The sequence below is a fragment of the Salmo trutta genome, chromosome 29, assembly GCF_901001165.1.
Source record: "Salmo trutta chromosome 29, fSalTru1.1, whole genome shotgun sequence".
NCBI classification, from domain to species: domain Eukaryota; kingdom Metazoa; phylum Chordata; class Actinopteri; order Salmoniformes; family Salmonidae; genus Salmo; species Salmo trutta.
In genome coordinates, this window is record NC_042985.1 from 26,132,158 (window position 1) to 26,149,325 (window position 17,168).

Below are 17,168 nucleotides of genomic sequence, written 5' to 3' on the forward strand. Positions count from 1 at the left end.
AAAAAAGAAATCCACTGAGTCAATCTAACATCCTGATTCTCGGGCTGCAACACACAGACATGTACGGAGTTAGTGTCAACAGACATGGAGATGAATACATCATTATTGGACGTAGCTGCCCCGTGTCTTCCCATCCTCCTGTTTGTTGTGATGCTGAGTTTGCTGACTGTCAGCTGTATATAAACACGTGGACAAATCCCTTTTCCACTCCGTGTGTTGTGGAAAGGTAAACACTAATTGTTTCAAGCTAATGTTAGCAAACATAAGATGGACATTCAGTGGGCTCTAAAGTGCCAGCTGTTCATTTGCTAGTGAAAGAGATACAAATACGAAAAATAACTGGTCGCATTTGTGCGAGTGTGATATACATTTAATTTTGCGTCCCATTAGTTGTATTTTCCACGTAACATTACGAGGATCACGCAACCTGACAGACTGTAATTATGATCCACGTCACCAAAAGTATAATCAAAAACGGATATAAACATCTTGGAATGAAATGGAGTGGGGAGTTTAGAAGACGATGTGCAATGAAGAATGAATGAGTGTCCGGTATTCGCTATAGAGGCAATGCTTCTAAAATGCCTTTGCACTAGATTTGAGATTTTATCAATTTCAATCATTTGTTTTTATGTTTACAAAATTATTTAGCTTTTAGTGTTGATTAGGAATCGTGTCTAAAAAGCCAATACTTGTGAGCTGGCCCTAGTGATTGACCCTGTTTGAGAGGTGACAAGCGTTCCTCTACTATAGAGACTAAACTTGGGGGCATGTGCTAAGAAAAACATTATAGATAATTATCTCCATTCTATACTGTACATGGATTAAACATACAGACAATCTGTGCTAATTCCACTAAACATATATTTATTTGATATGTTCTGTACTTTTATGTTTTGTAAATACCTTTTCAGAGGACTGAACCAGGTGTGATCCATAATGTTTGTCTAAGTACATGAATCTCCAATTGCCGTGCGCGTCTGGTACTCTAAAAAGTTGGACAGGGTTGGCAATGGCGGTTTTCCGCTGAAAGATCATTTGTTTACAGTGCAGAGAGGCCAATGGTTGTGATAGAGGGTGTGAGTCTGCATGCATGCCATATTCAGTGTCAGTGGAGGCATTGGACTTTGGTGCAGAACGTGCAGCTTGCACTTCTGTCTTGCCCCCCCCCAGTACCATAGCCCAGTTTGTACACAGTCCATAGATCCCATCCTTGCAGTTAGCCCCACATTACCCCACTGCCGAGCCCTCTAAGCCCTCAGGCATTTGGCAGAGTGCGTGTGGAGATGGCAAAACCCTGGTCCTGCCAAGCCCCCAGTTCCCACTGTGTTCATGTTTACTGTGTTCTGTTTTCACCTCGCCTCCACCCCTCAGAGGCCACGGTGGTAAACAGGTATTTACAAAATAATCCCAGGTCTATGTTGTGGGTAATTAGGCGCTTGTCCCTGGTGGGCTAGCCTGTTCCCCGGGCCCCGAGGTGGGCTAGCCTGTTCCCCGGGCCCCGAGGTGGACTAGCCTGCTCCCCGTGCCCCGAGGTGGGAGAGAGGAGGAGCAGGTGCCAATTACAGTGCAATCAAGCCACACCTCCTGTACTGGCTCTCTGTATGTACCACCTTCACTGCTGTGTGTGTGTGTGTGTGTGTGTGTGTGAACTGCCCCATGGGACATGCCATGGAGTTTTTTTTCCCTCTTCTCTGCATTGCCAACATCAGAAGTGGCACTAATAGGTTTTTGTTGCCTTCCTTTCCTTTTGGTTTGTTGTGAAGTGTGTCCGTCTGACAGGAAATGGAATGGGCTGCAGTATGAGCTAATGGGAACCCCCCCCATCACAGAACCAATGCAGCCCAGAATGGCATTTCCTCTGCTGAGTGGTGTGAGAAGACGGAGTGTGAGTGGGGGCACTCTCTCACGCCTGCTTATTAGAAGGACTTCTTAGGCCTACATGGCCGTGTGTGTGTGTATGGCCTTGCTATTGTTGTGTGCACACACACACACACACACTGGTCTCACTGGAATAGCAGCAGCCCACCATGCTTGTCTGTAATCTTATTGTTTTAATGATGCAACCTGTGGTTTAGAGGTTCTAGCAGCAGCCATTTGTTGAGAGGAGCAAGGGTCTCTCTGCTCTTGGCTCTCCCCTTCCCTCAGCCTGGTCTTGGCCCTCAGGCCTGCTTTAACGCAGGGACTCTATCCCCTAGGCTCCCCCCTCTCATCCTGCTTTACGGCACACTGACACTCTCTGGACTCCCACATCACACGAGAGAGAGGAAGGCAGGAAGAACGAGTGAGGCAGTGAGATGGGGAGAGAGGAAGACTGCGAAAGGGAGAGGAAAGAGAGCACAGTCAATAATGCACAATGGTTGTGACTTGAGCAAATATGTGTGGTTGATGAGGCTAAATGAGGTAGAGGTGTTTCTGTGTGTTGAATTGTGTTTTCCACAAGGTTGTTTTGTAGTTTAGTGGGTGTGGTGGATGAAACCATGTGTGTGATACAAACATGGTCTTTCTGTGTGGTTCTCAAAGGTTTGCACAGCTGTGTGTCTCTCTCATGCGCGCGGCTGTGTGTAGACTGTCTTTATGAATTAGCTGCAGCGCTAGCACTCATGTCAGCTGGCTCTTATTTACATTCCAGCCAGGCGTTCCAGCAGCTCCCAAAGTGAGCTGATTTGGGCTCAGCACACAGACAGTCCCCTGTGGACAGTCCCCTGCCTCCAAATGACAACGCTTCAACTTTCCCTTTTTACTACATGATAAATGACTTCATAAAATGAACTGTTGTTCATATATTTTTTTAAAGGACAATCAGGCTGGGAAAGCAAGAGATTTGCTTTGGGTAGAAAATTGGGCTGAATTGTCTGGATTTTCTCACTTCTCCATGAAGTCCTATGGACTGGGTCTCATCCACTGACCACCGGTCTCCAGTGAGAGGGCTGTGTGGTCAGCAATATATCATAGAATTGTTACAATACCGTAGCCCAGGGTCCAGATAACCTGACATTATCAGCGTGGTCCCAGTCAGTCTGATCTGAAGCCTTGTGTAATCTGGTTGTTTACCCTCCTCTCCTTCCTCTCTAACTGGCTGTGTGTTTGTGTCCACAGGCCTCGCTCGGTGGGGGGCCATGGCAGGATGTACTGGGGCCCCAGCTGCTCCCAGAACCGGCCCCAGGAGCCCCGCGGCCGCCACCGCCTCTCTACCGTCATCCAGCCGCTGCGCCAGAGCGCCGGGGAGGTGGTGGACCTCACAGTGGACGAGGATGGTGAGCATGAGGACGTGCCGACCCACAATACCACTCTGAGTTGAACTATATGATGTAACAGTCACATAGAGGTCCTAGACTTAGACTCAGTGTTTCCACTGTCTTTTCTTTCAAAGCTAGGCTCATTCGTCTTTCAACACAAAGGCGAGTTTACAGTAGTCCTCTGAGGCATTTGTCCTCTTAAGAAGGACAGTCATTTTTATATGAACAACATACAAAGGGTTGCACACACACGCGCTCTCTCTCTCAATCTTTCACTCTCTCACTCTTTCACTCTCTCACTCTTTCACTCTCTCACTCACTCACATACAGAGAAGCAAGTTTACTCTTGAGGCAGAAAGAAATAGATCTGGTGATTATATGTGTAAAAATCAATTACATTTGGGAACAGCTTTTTCATAGATGCTGCATACGATAGCTGGACTGTCGCACAGTATATGAATGTGGATTTTGATGAGTTTAATGCTTTCTTACATGATCCAGCTCAACACTGCGTAGGGAGTTGGGAAATATTACATGTCAAATGAAATACTCTCATTCACACTCTATTGTTTAATAGGATTGGCTCGCTTCTTCCACACATCTCTCCGAACTTGCGAGCGAGTGGCTGTCGCTAACTTGAATAAGAATTGTCCTGTCATCACAATTCAATTTGAAATGTTCCCGTCATCGAGCACTGTTTAATAATGATTCATCTGTATCTTTTCATCAAATGGAGGGATACTCATAGCGACCGTGCCCCTGAGAGCGACTGCTCTTTCATTGTTTGGCTTTTATACATCAACCCAATGCATTTCTGATGCATGTCGTTTCATACTGTCAATGTTATCATGTTTGTAACATGATAAAATGTCACAGCGATGCCAGCCACTGGAGCAGTAGCCAGAAGCATGCTCTTCATTGTAAATGTAGAGGCATTAGGCACAAGGAATGAAATACACCTGGCAGTATTAAAGCTTATGTGGGTAAAGGGTTTCACTCTGGATTTAGGGGACATACTGCTGACTCCTGATGAGTGTAGTCTACATTGAATTCCAGAGTCCATTGAAGAGCTGTGTATTTAATCATTCATATACGTACATTATTCTCACCAGATGTATAGGCCTACTCCAGTTCAGTTCATACATTCATGACAGCCCCAAGCCATTGCATATACACCTTTTAAAAACAGTTTCCCTGTCTAGTTGTTCATTGTTTTTATTTATTTAACTTAAAAGCACATTATAAATTCAATGTATTATTATTTTAATATGTCAGGTGTGGACTGACTGTTTTTGTAATGGCTTTACCATTCCAACATCCTGCATATCTCTGGCTAATGGCTTTGTTTTCCCAGACCAGTTTGCCCTCTAACCTGAGGCATTAGCAAACCAGACCAAAGCATTAATGTGACTTAAAAGTCCAATTTGGTGCATTTTCTTTATGGTCTCGCACCGTGTGACTGATAACAGAATAACAGAGCAGTGTGAGATATGAGCCTATTTGCATTTCTTTGGAGGAGGAGGAGGAGGAGAAATGAATTTGTGAGTATGAAAAGCAGATGGAGCGCACACTGTGGAATGCTAATGAGGTCTCTTCTTCTCCCTGGCTGCCAAGCCACTGCAGCCAGTCTACACATCAGGGTTTCCGTTAGCCGGTAATAGCCAGCTTTTAACCGCTTTTTTTATTTTTTATTCAAAAATAAATAAATAGAAAAGCAGATACAAGTGCCGTGTGTATAGTAGGCTTACACTGAGGGGCCAAAACATTAGGAACACCTTAATATTCAGTTTCACCCCCTTTTGTCCTCAAAAAAGACTCAATTCGTCGGGGCATGAACTCCAGAAGGTGTCGAAAGCGTTCCACAGTGATGCTGGCCCATGTTCACCATTCTTGGTGCACACTGGAAACTGTTGATCGTGAAAAACACATCATCAGCGTTGCGGTTCACCTGGCTCCTCCTACTATACCTGTGGTGGTTCTAGACCATTTCAACTGGGGGGGGGGGGGGCAAGCTGGGGCCAGTTGTACTGTTAGAGGGGCCAGTTACATTAGACGTTATTGTTGCCATATCGTTTTCTTCACAGGCAAAAGACCATGTTAATAATCATTCAACAACTTATTTGCATTTTCTGTCTAACATGTAAAAAAATAACAATTGTAAATATGATTTCATACTCCACATTTAGGGGGGCCACAAGGGGTTCCAAAATTGTTGTCACAGGGGCACTGCACCCCCCCCCCCCCCAGAACCGCTAGTGTACTATACCCCGTACAAAGGCACTTAAATGTTTTGTCTTGCCCATTCACCCTCTGAATGGCACACATGTCTTAAAACCTCTTCCGCTAGCGGGACCCCTAGCCAACAGCCAATGGGATTGCATGGCGCGAAATAAAAAAACTACTAAAATACCACAATTCAATTTTCACAAACAATCAACTATTTCACACCATTTTAAAGATAACACTCTCGTTAATCTAACCACATTGTCCGATTTCAAAAAGGCTTTACAGCGAAAGCAAAACATTAGATTATGTTAGGAGAGTACATAGACCAAAATAACCACACAGCCATTTTCCAAGCAAGCATATATGTCAATAAAACCCAAAACACAGCTAAATGAAGCAATAACCTTTGATCTTCATCAGATGACACTCCTAGGACATTATGTTATACAATACATGTATGTTTTGTTCAATCAAGTTCATATTTATATCCAAAAACAGCTTTTTACATTGGCGCGTGATGTTCAGAAAATGTATTCCCACCAAAAATGTACAAAAATACTCATCATAAACGTTGACAAAATACATAACAATTATTTTAAGAATTATAAATACAAAACTCCTTTATGCAATCGCTGTGTCAGATTATAAAATAGCTTTTCGGCGAAAGCATATCTTTCAATATTCTGAGTACATAGCTCGCCATCACGGCACCCGCCAAGTTCGGGGCAAACTAAACTCAGAATTAGTATTAGAAATATTGTATTACCTTTGCTGATCTTCATCAGAATGCACTCCCAGGACTGCTACTTCCACAAGAAATGTTGTTTTTATTCGAAATAATCCATAGTTATGTCCAAATACCTCCGTTTTGTTCGTGCGTTCAGGTCACTATCCAAAGGGTAACGCGCAAACGCATTTCGAGATACAAAAAGTAAAAATGTTCCATTACTGTACTTAGAAGCATGTCAAACGCTGTTTAAAATCAATTTTTAGGATATTTTTAACGTAAAATTGCGATAATATTCCAACCGGACAATAGTGTATTCATTCAAGGAGAAAAAGAAAAAATAGCGTGCTCGCGGGAACGCGCATATCCAATCTCTTTGTCCTCAGGCAGACCACTCACTAACTGAGCTCCTATACTCTGCCCAGAGACAGGAGAAGGCTCAATCCACTTTCTGAAGGCTTTAGACAGCCAATGGAAGCCTTAGAAAGTGCAACGTAACAGCACAGATACTGTAGTTTCGAATGGGACTAGAAAGAACTACATTTCTCAGATCCCACACTTCCTGGTTTACTTTTTCTCAGGTTTTTGCCTGCCATATGAGTTCTGTTATACTCACAGACACCATTCAAACAGTTTTAGAACCTTCAGAGTGTTTTCTATCCAAATCTACTAATAATATGCATATTCTCGTTTCTGGGCAAGAGTAGTAACCAGTTTAAATCGGGTACGTTTTTTCATCCGGCCGTGAAAATACTGCCCCCTATCCACATCAGGTAAAGGCTTAAAAATCCTTCTTTACCCTTTATCAACACTGATTTGAAGTGGATTTAACAAGTGACATCATAGTTTTCACCTGGATTCACCTGGCCAGTGTGTCATGGAAGGAGCATGTTTTGTTCACACCGTGTATATTTGTTATGTAGGCATATCTTATTTATCACACGCCTACAGCATAAAGATACAGAGCCTTTGAGTGGAAAATCTGTCAGAGCACGAGAGCTGCTGCTACAGCATCTCAAACAGCAAATGCATAGGCGCTTCATCAGCGCATCACACACCACTTTGCAATGAGCTGGAGGCAGTATGCATTTTGAAAACATATACTTAATTGTTTGAAACCTGAACGTTTTAATACATATGAGGCTTGTCTTACCTTGCTTCAAAGTAGACGAGCCAAAATCAGACCATATCCGTGGAGGCAATTATTTTATATCAGCTTTCTTTCATTGTCCAGTATTCCAAGGCACAATCCTAGTCATATTAGCAACCCATGCACGTTGTTGCATATTACATCTCCCCTCTTTCTAAATTTCTGCCATCACGTGTGCAGTGCCCTTCTGACAAGTGTTTTCCCGCTAATTGGGTTATGGAACGAACATTCGCACGTAGCTTTCTGCATTGTGCGCATATAATAGTTGATCAACATTTTAAGCTAAATGTTTTGATCTGTTGCATCAGACTCATTGCTATTTAAGGTTTGTTTTATGTAGCCTAAGCCTACTGGTTGTATGAATTTGGAATCTATCGTCCCACAACTATCCCAGAGTGTTTGGAATAAGCTGACCAATAGAATAGGTCAACTGTTCTACTGTGGAGGATAGTAGATTGACAGGCTAGTGATTTTGCTGTATGTTGGCTGAGGAAAAGTAGATATGGACAGTTATTCTAACCTCTTTAAAGTGCACATCAGAATTTGGTAAGAAGGACGGCACATCATTGCGTCCTTGACTTGCGTGTTCTGTTAGTGATTTCTGTCATTCTGAGTACTGTGGGTGGACGCCCTAATAGGTTATGCACCCAATGCCGGTCAAATGTCCGGCGCCACATTTTCGTAACGGAAACCCTGCTACACACACACACACACACACACAGATGGATATGTGCTACGTAATGAATTCCCACCTATTAAATCTGTTTACCTGTCTCTTTTCCCTACCTCAGATCTCTCTGTTGTGCCATCTACCTCTGACAGCATTCACCCTCAGACTGTCAGCTCCTCCTCTTCCTCCTCCTCTCATCATAACTCTACCTCAGAGCCCCACGATGCCCCAGGCCCCTCCACCAGCTGCCCTGGTCAAGGCCCAGCCCCAGACAGCACGCTGGCACAGGGGCCAAGGGGTACCGCAGGCACGGAGGGTAAGACAGACCATAGACTCTCCAGAAAGCCATGATGTCAACCTTGTGTGCCTCTAAGTTTAGTAATCTTCCCTGTGGGTCATCTATGAATAATGATTGAAGCTTAAAGGTGTTTTCCATCTCTCTATCAGATGAGAGCAGAAGAGGATCGTCCGGCGTGGGAGGAGAGAGTGGGGGTACGGCCATGCCCAGGTTACCCTCCTGCTGCCCACAGCACTCCCCCTGCGGAGGGCCCTCCCCTGGTCACATGACCCTGGGCCATTCCAGCTGCCTGCAGGCCCAGCCCTCCCAGCAGCCGGGCTCCCAGCAGCACAGCCACGCCCACCACTTCCACCACCACCATCACCATGTGCCTCAGCACCCACCTCCACCCACTCTGCCCTTTCCTGAGCCCAGCTGCCCCCTAGAGAGGCCCACTGCCCTGCCTGCACCATGTAGAGGGGGAGGGGTCAGCAGCTCCACCCAATACCATGACCAGGTAGGCCTGAGCATCAACACCCTGTTATGTTTTTTACGTTGTAGCGTTGGAGGTTTGGCTGTTACTTCTGCTTCCTGTTTTGGTTTCCCCAACTTTAATATATCGACCAGAGAATTTATGCATTTCTTATAGCAGTAACATTTTATAAATATATTCCATATTAAAATGAGATTTTTTTAAAGTCATGAAAGTATTTGATCATATTTTCTTTTTTGCCCCAAATCTATAAAAGTAGGCTAAATGAATAGAATCTGAGGAGATAAAAGGCTGCCTTTTCCTCCCACAATAGCTGGAGATAAATTAGGAATCATTTATAGTTTTAGTAAGCCATGTTCTCCCTGGCAGATGGCACCATCGCATTCAAATGTATCTTTGAGTAAGTCTTTGTATCTAAACAAACGGCTCCACCAATATCTGCCAATGAATCAGATTCAAGGTGATTAAAAAGAATTAAGAAGGAAAAAACAGAATAGGAACTGAAACAGACAAATAACTGGTATCTTAACAAAAAACGTTACAAAGAATCTAGCTGGCAGCCTCCCTTGAAGCCAGATTCACCGCTGAATAATTTAAATTGTGCTAATTGTTAGGAGCTGCTGAATTGTATTATTTACCATCAAAGTGGAGGAGTGTGTGGTTAAAGTGTAATGAGTTGGGTTGGGGTTGAGAGGGCTGTGTCTACAAGTCAGGTTAGGGGCTCCCTCCATAGACCTCCGTTTCTCTGTCTTGATACTCTCTGATTCCTACATAATTCATGCAGGGCTGGGGCAAGTATTCAAAACTGGGCCATCAGGTCTCTACCATGAAAAGGAGGAAGTAGTTGCATGGGTGAGGCAAAATGCTGTGCCCTTTGATGGGCTTGGCCTACATGTAGATACCATCCTCAGCTACAGCTCAGAGAAAGGAGACATACTGCCTGCATAAGGTGAATAAGTCATGTTTTATGCATCAGTCTAAATATTATTATTTATTTGAATAATTCAACGAGGGAGGGCTGCTACTATGATTTGAAACTCCATCACTTAGATTGAACTTTCTCAGCCGGTTTACTGCAGTCTAAACTGTGAAGCCCATTGTCTTGTACTTTTATCTTGTGCTTTGTGCTGGCTGGACCATGAAGCCCTGTGGTTTTAGTTTAGTGTTTTACTGGTTAGTTATATATTCTGTCACCTACAGAGATCAAAGTCAGACAGTGGCACCATAACATCATAGTCTGGTTCTACTCTCTCCATGTATCTCTCACCCCTATTCTTTCCTTTTCATTCCTCTCCAACCCTCCTATCTCTGTCTCTCCCCTCCCAAGCAGACTCTGCCGGTGGACCTGAGCAACAGTGGCTTGCGGAGCAGCGGGGCCGGTAGTTTCCATGGCACCTCAGCCTTTGACCCGTGCTGTCCAGGCTCCACATCGCGGCCCGCTGCCTACAACTCCCAGAATGCAACGGGGCCAGGGCCCAGCCAGCCCAGCGCAGTGGTGGACTCCTTCAGCTCAGCCATGGTGGCCCAGCCTCAGCCACAGCCACAGCTATCCACCTGCAGGCACTTCATGCACCCCTCCTGTGAGTAGAGCCACATCTGCACCAAAAGGGAGATGGCCTTCTATTTTGGGAGGTGAAGTTATTTTGGGGTTAGATTTTTGTGTGGTTTCTATTGTTTAAGTGTTGATTTGTTAGGAAAATGAAATGCTGCAGTAGTAACTATAGTGTGTTATTCCCATGCAGAACCTGCATACTACTGTACTAAACACGTGAGCCTTTAGGATATACACAGTAACTATTACCACCAGACCTTGAAAGCCAGTGCTAATAGTAATTAAGAGAAACACCTGATGTTTAATGTGCTAAGTGCTGCGGGTGTGCTACCAAACAGGCCCTGTTAATTGCTGATTCTCCTCAGAATAGCTCTGTGTGGAATGAGGAGTGTGGCGGGGCTCCCTGGTGAGGCCATATTTAGAGGGATAATTGGAACTGTTGGCACACCTGTTTAGTGCCTACACTCAGTCACGTCAGAGTCATCCCTGCTCCGGCCCCCTTCTCTCTGCAGTACGGAGGGAGACAGACAGACAGAGGCTGGGTCTGTCCGGGGTCTCAGGTGGGAGACCTGCTCAGCACAGGGAACAGCCAGGCAGCATGTTTCAGTGAGGAGAGTCATAACTGATGATGATGATCAGGTGTCATCATTAGGAAGGGGACTTAAAGGAGATCTGGAAAGGTGTTACTAACTACTTCTCAACTTTCTCCCACCATTCCCACTCTCTCTGTCTCTCTGACACCCAGACGCCCCCCTGGCACGCTCCCTGCACCACCAGCCCTCTAACACCTGCCCCCATTCCCATGGTAACCCTCCTCCCCCTCCTCAGCCCGCTCCACAGGGTGACTACGTCATCCCCCACCCCGTCCATCCCTTCCACACGCCCCTGCCTTCCCACCCCCCTGGCCACGCCGTGCCCCCGCCCCCCCCTGCCCCTCTGCCTGCCCACCACCTCACAGGCTCCAGTGCCCCCCAACACCTGCCTGCGGAGCACCAGGCCTTGCAGCACCACATGCCTGCGCTGGGGACCTCTGTGCAGAGGCTGCACCAGCACGAGATGCTGCAGAGGATGGAGGTTCAGAGACGCAGGATGATGCAACACCCCACGTGAGTGTAGCCTCTGGCCCCGGTCCAACCCGTCTGATGGCAGCAACACAACTGCAAGCACAGACAGTAGCATCCAATTGTCTGATTACAGGGACAATATTATGGTATTTTCCCTCTTGTGTTTCTGATAATCCTCTCTCTCTTTCTCCAGACGAGCACATGAGCGCCCCCCTCCACACCCCCACAGAATGCACCCCAACTACGGCCATGGCCACCACATCCACGTGCCCCAGACCATGTCGTCCCACCCACGCCAACCTGAGCAGAGGACTGCGTGGTCAGTACCATTTAGAGCAGTTGAGGGCCAGTGCCTTGCTTGTAGGGCCAAGAGTTTTTTTGTTGTTTATTTTTACCGACGTATATGTGGCCTGCTGTGCACTAAGGATATAGTCAGTCACTCATCTTCACTGTTGAAATGGCACCTGTGATGTCAATGTCTGAGTTGATGATGACTGTTGTTGGTCTGGTTCTCTTCTGTAGGGAGCTGGGTATCGAGGCTGGAGTGACCGTGGCCCCATATCCTTCAGGACACCTGCACCCTCACCTGCCCCACTACCACCCTCCCCCAAGACTGCACCACTTCCCCATCCCCTTCATGGTGAGTGCACGACTGGCACCCTCACTCTAAGCACATGTGCCTACATTAGAATACATGAGAAGTATGGCTTAGATGAATGATGCTAGCCCTCTATTCATAACATCTGTTATTTCAAGGATGGTTTGTTGGGCCACATGAATAATGCGTTGGCAATTAATGGTGGACCATAAGGCATTTCAAGTGCATATTCAACATAACCAGTGGCCTGAAATCAATGGATGCCCCTTTGAAAAGATATTAAAAGTTAATGCACAATGTCTGAAAATATGAAATTGTGAGACTTCTGCGGTTATCAAAAATACTAACCGGAATTTATACCCAAGTCGAGCAGTGTCAGCAGACTTAATTGATAATGCTATATCGCTATATGTGCTTCATGAACTGTAGCCCACAGAAACAGATGACTGTACTCCACTTAAGTGAACATATTTCCATGGAATTGTTTTGCCTCCTCCCTCACAGCACACTGGCATGTCTGAAGTAACCTACCCGCACATTCGCTACATCTCATCCAGAATGACTGGATTTGGACGAACTTATGAGGTGACACTTGATTAGTAAAGAGCTAGTAACTAGGGCCTGGAGTTTTTCCTGCTCAGGTCAGGTGGTGAGGAAACACTCCTGGCCCTGGTAATTAGTTATGAAGGCGCTAAGAGCGTGTTGTGGCTGTGGCTCATGAGCTGTGTGGAACTGAGTTGGCTCAGTCTGACGTTGGGTTGTTTTCCTGCCCTTTTCTTCAGGATCTGCTGCATTTAGAGGAGAGATTGGGGACTGTGAACCGAGGGGCCTCTCAGGGAACCATAGAGAGGTGCACTTATCCACACAAGTACAAAAAGGTGAGAGCACTCCTATAAAACTGTGTGTGTTTCAGAACATATCCTATTTAATGTAGTTTGATGTGATGTATTTTGTGCATGTCTGCACAAGATTTTATTCTGGGACAGAGTGCACACTCGGTGGTTATTTTGTGCTCCTTTCAAAATATGAATGTTTTGCTATCGTTAAGTCAGATGCTGTAGAAACTAGAAAGTGTCCCTTTCAACCAATGTTTCAGCCTTAGAAAACATTGTAGGGAAAGATTCCATCTAGTTTTCCAAATGTATTTAAATAAGTAACCTAATAACCTGCTGCCCAATACAGAAGGTGTTGGAGACTGAGCGAGACATTGACGAACAGTTAACCCCTGAAGCATGGGCAACTATTGGGAAAAATATGCACGCAACCTCCGACTCGGTGAGAAAAAAATGAACAAATTCAATTTGGAAACATGTCTCTGCTCATTTATAGTTGTTAATGGTAGTAGTGTTGGGGGCAAGGGGATTCGGCAGTAGAAACATTTGATAGATTTTTTTGGAATATTTATTTAAATATATTTTTTTAAATCCATATTACCTTGATCCATAGGGATGACATGTTTTGTAGCCAGGACAAAATGACCATTATCTCTGTCCTCATAGGGATATGTGTTCACCCTCATAATGTATACAGTAAGCCCTCTATCAGTCATAAAGTATAGTTTATTCGCAAGTTGGTCTGTACCTGTAATGTTTACAGCCTATGAACCCTGAATACATTTATCGTGTTTGACGGTAACCCTCATAAAATGGTCTCAGCCTTCCCTGTTTAATACGTCTTTATAATGTGAATAAGAGTTGTTTTTGTGGGAACTTTGTTTTTGGTGCTGTGTATCTATAATGGTGTTTCCAATGTTTTCATTAACAGAGAAAGCTGCATGGTAAGCAAGAAGAAGATGAGGGGGCGGATGAAGACACAGAGGAGAAATGCACCATCTGTCTGTCAATACTGGAGGAAGGGGAGGACGTCAGGTACAGTTATACTGTAGCGTGTGTGTTTTAATGCGGGGCTGTTTTTGTGTGAGAACGACCACTCCTTTCCCACATTTTCTCTTGATATGCCGTGGAGATTTTCTCAACACCCAAATATAGTAATCAGCAGAAAAGCCAATCCTTTGAGTGCCTGAAAATGACTGGTCTCAGTGGACATTTCTGGAGCTCAACATATGTGCTCATGTGATTAAGTGAGTTTAAGAGTTTCTGCCCTCTGTTGGTGTAATGTAAGAACTGTGTGAGAGAAAATTAACAATCTTTCAACAAACCAAATTAAGCAAATTGTATTCATTGTTATTTCATTCCAACTTTACCAGATCTTTCCATTATGAAGATGAAATTCAAAGTCTGTTTAACAATATATTCTCTCTTCCACAGACGCCTACCTTGTATGCATCTCTTCCATCAACTGTGTGTGGACCAATGGCTCCTCACCAATAAGAAGTGCCCCATCTGCAGAGTGGACATCGAGGCGCAGTTGTCTGCCGTTGAGAGTTGATGCTGTTTTTCTCACAACTCTTTGTTGGAATTTTCTTTCATTGTTGTTTATTGTTTGAATTTTTCTTCAGTACTGCAGTCAACCAAAGAGGGCATGAATTACCTGTGCAGATCCACTACGAGAAAATAAAAACATCAGGCTAAAAAAGCGTTGAGCCTAGAGTGCCAGATATCACACAGTACAATACTGCTAGAATTGACATCTCCATTAAGGATTTAAAATGTTGTATTTATAAAGCTTTTATGTAGCTTTTGATTGTTTCCTCGTGTCATATTTTATTTTTATTTGTTTTTTTGCATGGCTCCTCGCAATGCATTTCTTTGCACATATATTGTGGGCTTCTCATGGCCTAACAACTTGCAGGTGAGGATAGCTGCTCAAGTAAAGAAGCATTTCTATATACCTAATGCCTTGCTTTACTGGAGTAGAATGTCAACCTCCAATTAAATACATTGCAGGACTCATTTTACCGATCATTGTATTGATTAGTTTATGTTTAGACAATGTGGTTTGCTAGTGGAAGACGTTTAGTTTCTAAGAAGGTAAATCAAGACATTCCTTAATTAGGAAAATATCATGTTAAACTGATCAGCTGCTGTATTTGTGTTCACCCAGTATTTCTAGAGTGGGAATAAACTCAAACTTCACCTCACCTCCCAGAAAATGCACATGCGTGTCTTACACCACCTTGATTTGACTAAACACCATTCACACGTCATCTAATGTATTTGAGAGAAAAAGAAAATGAATGTCGCATCTGTTTTTGCCTGTTCTTTTTCAGTGGAATGATTGTTGAGGTCTGCTGAGGATACAGTCTCTGTGTTCTGTTTGGATTTCTCCCTCAGACAGGCCCCAGATGGATAACTGGGTTCTATAAGGGGATCTCAGGCCCACAGATGCAACCAGTTTCACATGAGCCTGCAACCTGGGGATGTCTGTTGTTTGGAAATAGGAATGGTATTGGTTTATCCCCGTTTCTCTTTTCAGAGGGAAATACACAGCGCTCAGCTCAGAATAATAAATAAGTAGCTGATTATTCTTACAACCCAGATCATTGTTCTTACCCACACTCTCCCTCTCACTCTCTCTCTGTAGCTGTGCAGCAGCAATCTCTCTTTGCTGCCATTGAAAAGATAACACTAATATTATTCTCGACTTGCTAACTTGCATATACTTGCACAAGAGAGAACAGACAGGAGTGTTGTAAAGAGAGTGCGTTGAGGCCATGTATTTCCACTCTGATTGCTGAGTTTTGGAGAAAAAAATCATTTTGAATGGCGTGTTGGAATGCAGTACTTATGGCAGGTATCCATGCATTCATAGACTTAATGGCACCAGGATGATATTCCATGGGATTTATATTAGTTTTAAAATAATATTAATAAAGTTAGAACTCTTTCCTGTGTCTGTTTATTTGTGTCTTACCATTCACCTATGCATGTTGGTCCATATTTCAGAACTGAACGTTGAGGGATCTACTATCAACACAATATATTGGTAACATTTGGTATTCACACCCCAAGACTTTTTCCAAATGTTGTGTTACAGCTTGAATTTAAAATTAATGACATTTTGATTTTTTTTTGTCAGTGGCCTATACTCAATACCCCATAATGTTGAAGTGGAATTCAGTTTTAATTTTTACTAATTAAAAATGAAAAGTTGAAATGTCATGAGTCAAGTATTCAACCTTTTTGTAATGGCAAGCCTCAAGTTCAGGATTGAAAATGTGCTTAAGTCACAAGTTGCATGGACTCCATGTGCAATAATAGTGTTTAATATGATTTTTGAATGACTACCTCATCTCTGTACCCCACACATACAATTATCTGTAAGGTCCCTCATTTAAGCAGTGAATTTCAAACACAAATTCAACCACAAAGAGCAGGGAGGTTTTCCAATGCCTCGCTAAGAAGGGCACCTATTGGTAGATTTAAAAAATTAAAAAGAAGAGCAGACATTGAATATCCCATTGAGCATGGTAAAGATATTAATTACATTTTGGATGGTGTATCAATACACCTAGTCACTACAGAGATACAGGCGTCCTACCTAACTTAGTTCCCGGAGAGTAAGGAAACCGCTCAGGGATTTCACCATGAGGCCAATGGTGACTAAAAAAGTTACAGGGTTTAATGGCTGTGATAGGAGAAAACTGAGGATAGATCAAGAATGTAGTTACTCCACAATCCTAACCTAATTGACAGAGTGAAAAGGAAGACTGTACAAAATAAAAAATATTCCAAAACACGCATCCTGTTTGCAACAAGGCGCTAAATGAATACTGAAAAAGATGTGATAAAGCAATTAACTATTTGTCCTGAATACAAAGTGTTATGTTTGGGGCAAATCCAATACAACACATTACTGAGTACCACTCCACATTTTCAAGCATAGTGGTGGCTGAATTATGTTATGGGTATACTTGTAATCGTTAAGGAATGGGCAGTTTTTCAGGATAAAAAAGAATCGGAATGAGGCTAAGCACTGGCAAAATCCTACAGGAAAGCCTCATTCAGTCTGCTTTCCACCAGACACTGGGAGATTTATTCACCTTTCAGCAGGACAATAACCTTAAGCTCAGTTGCTTACAAAGAAGACGGTACATGTTCCTGATTGGCCAAGTCAGTTTTGACTTAATTCTGCTTGAAAATCTATGTCAAGATTTGAAAATGGTTGTCTAGCATTGATCAACGACCAATTTGACAAAGCTTGAAGAATTTATTTAAAAAATATGAGCAAATATTGTACAATCCAGTTGTGCAAAGCTCTTAGAGATTTACC

At 43.7% G+C, this 17,168-nt stretch overlaps 1 protein-coding gene across 5 annotated transcripts in view; it reads left to right on the top strand.

The window, feature by feature from the left end:
- LOC115167244 (E3 ubiquitin-protein ligase Arkadia) overlaps positions 1-15,782 on the top strand; it is a 44,479-nt gene extending 28,697 nt beyond the window's left edge. For 2 of the 5 annotated variants that reach the window (XM_029721454.1, XM_029721453.1), the window contains exons 4-15: positions 3,100-3,257; positions 8,134-8,328; positions 8,460-8,806; positions 10,110-10,362; positions 11,080-11,440; positions 11,592-11,717; positions 11,921-12,038; positions 12,501-12,581; positions 12,779-12,874; positions 13,179-13,271; positions 13,761-13,864; positions 14,264-15,782. In XM_029721454.1, coding sequence (XP_029577314.1) covers positions 3,100-3,257; positions 8,134-8,328; positions 8,460-8,806; positions 10,110-10,362; positions 11,080-11,440; positions 11,592-11,717; positions 11,921-12,038; positions 12,501-12,581; positions 12,779-12,874; positions 13,179-13,271; positions 13,761-13,864; positions 14,264-14,384 — 2,053 coding nt within the window. In that variant the 3' untranslated portion in view covers positions 14,385-15,782. The remainder of the gene's footprint in view (positions 1-3,099; positions 3,258-8,133; positions 8,329-8,459; positions 8,807-10,109; positions 10,363-11,079; positions 11,441-11,591; positions 11,718-11,920; positions 12,039-12,500; positions 12,582-12,778; positions 12,875-13,178; positions 13,272-13,760; positions 13,865-14,263) is intronic. The other 3 variants (XM_029721455.1, XM_029721456.1, XM_029721458.1) reach the window with 3 other exon arrangements.
- The last annotated feature ends 1,386 nt before the right edge of the window (positions 15,783-17,168 follow it).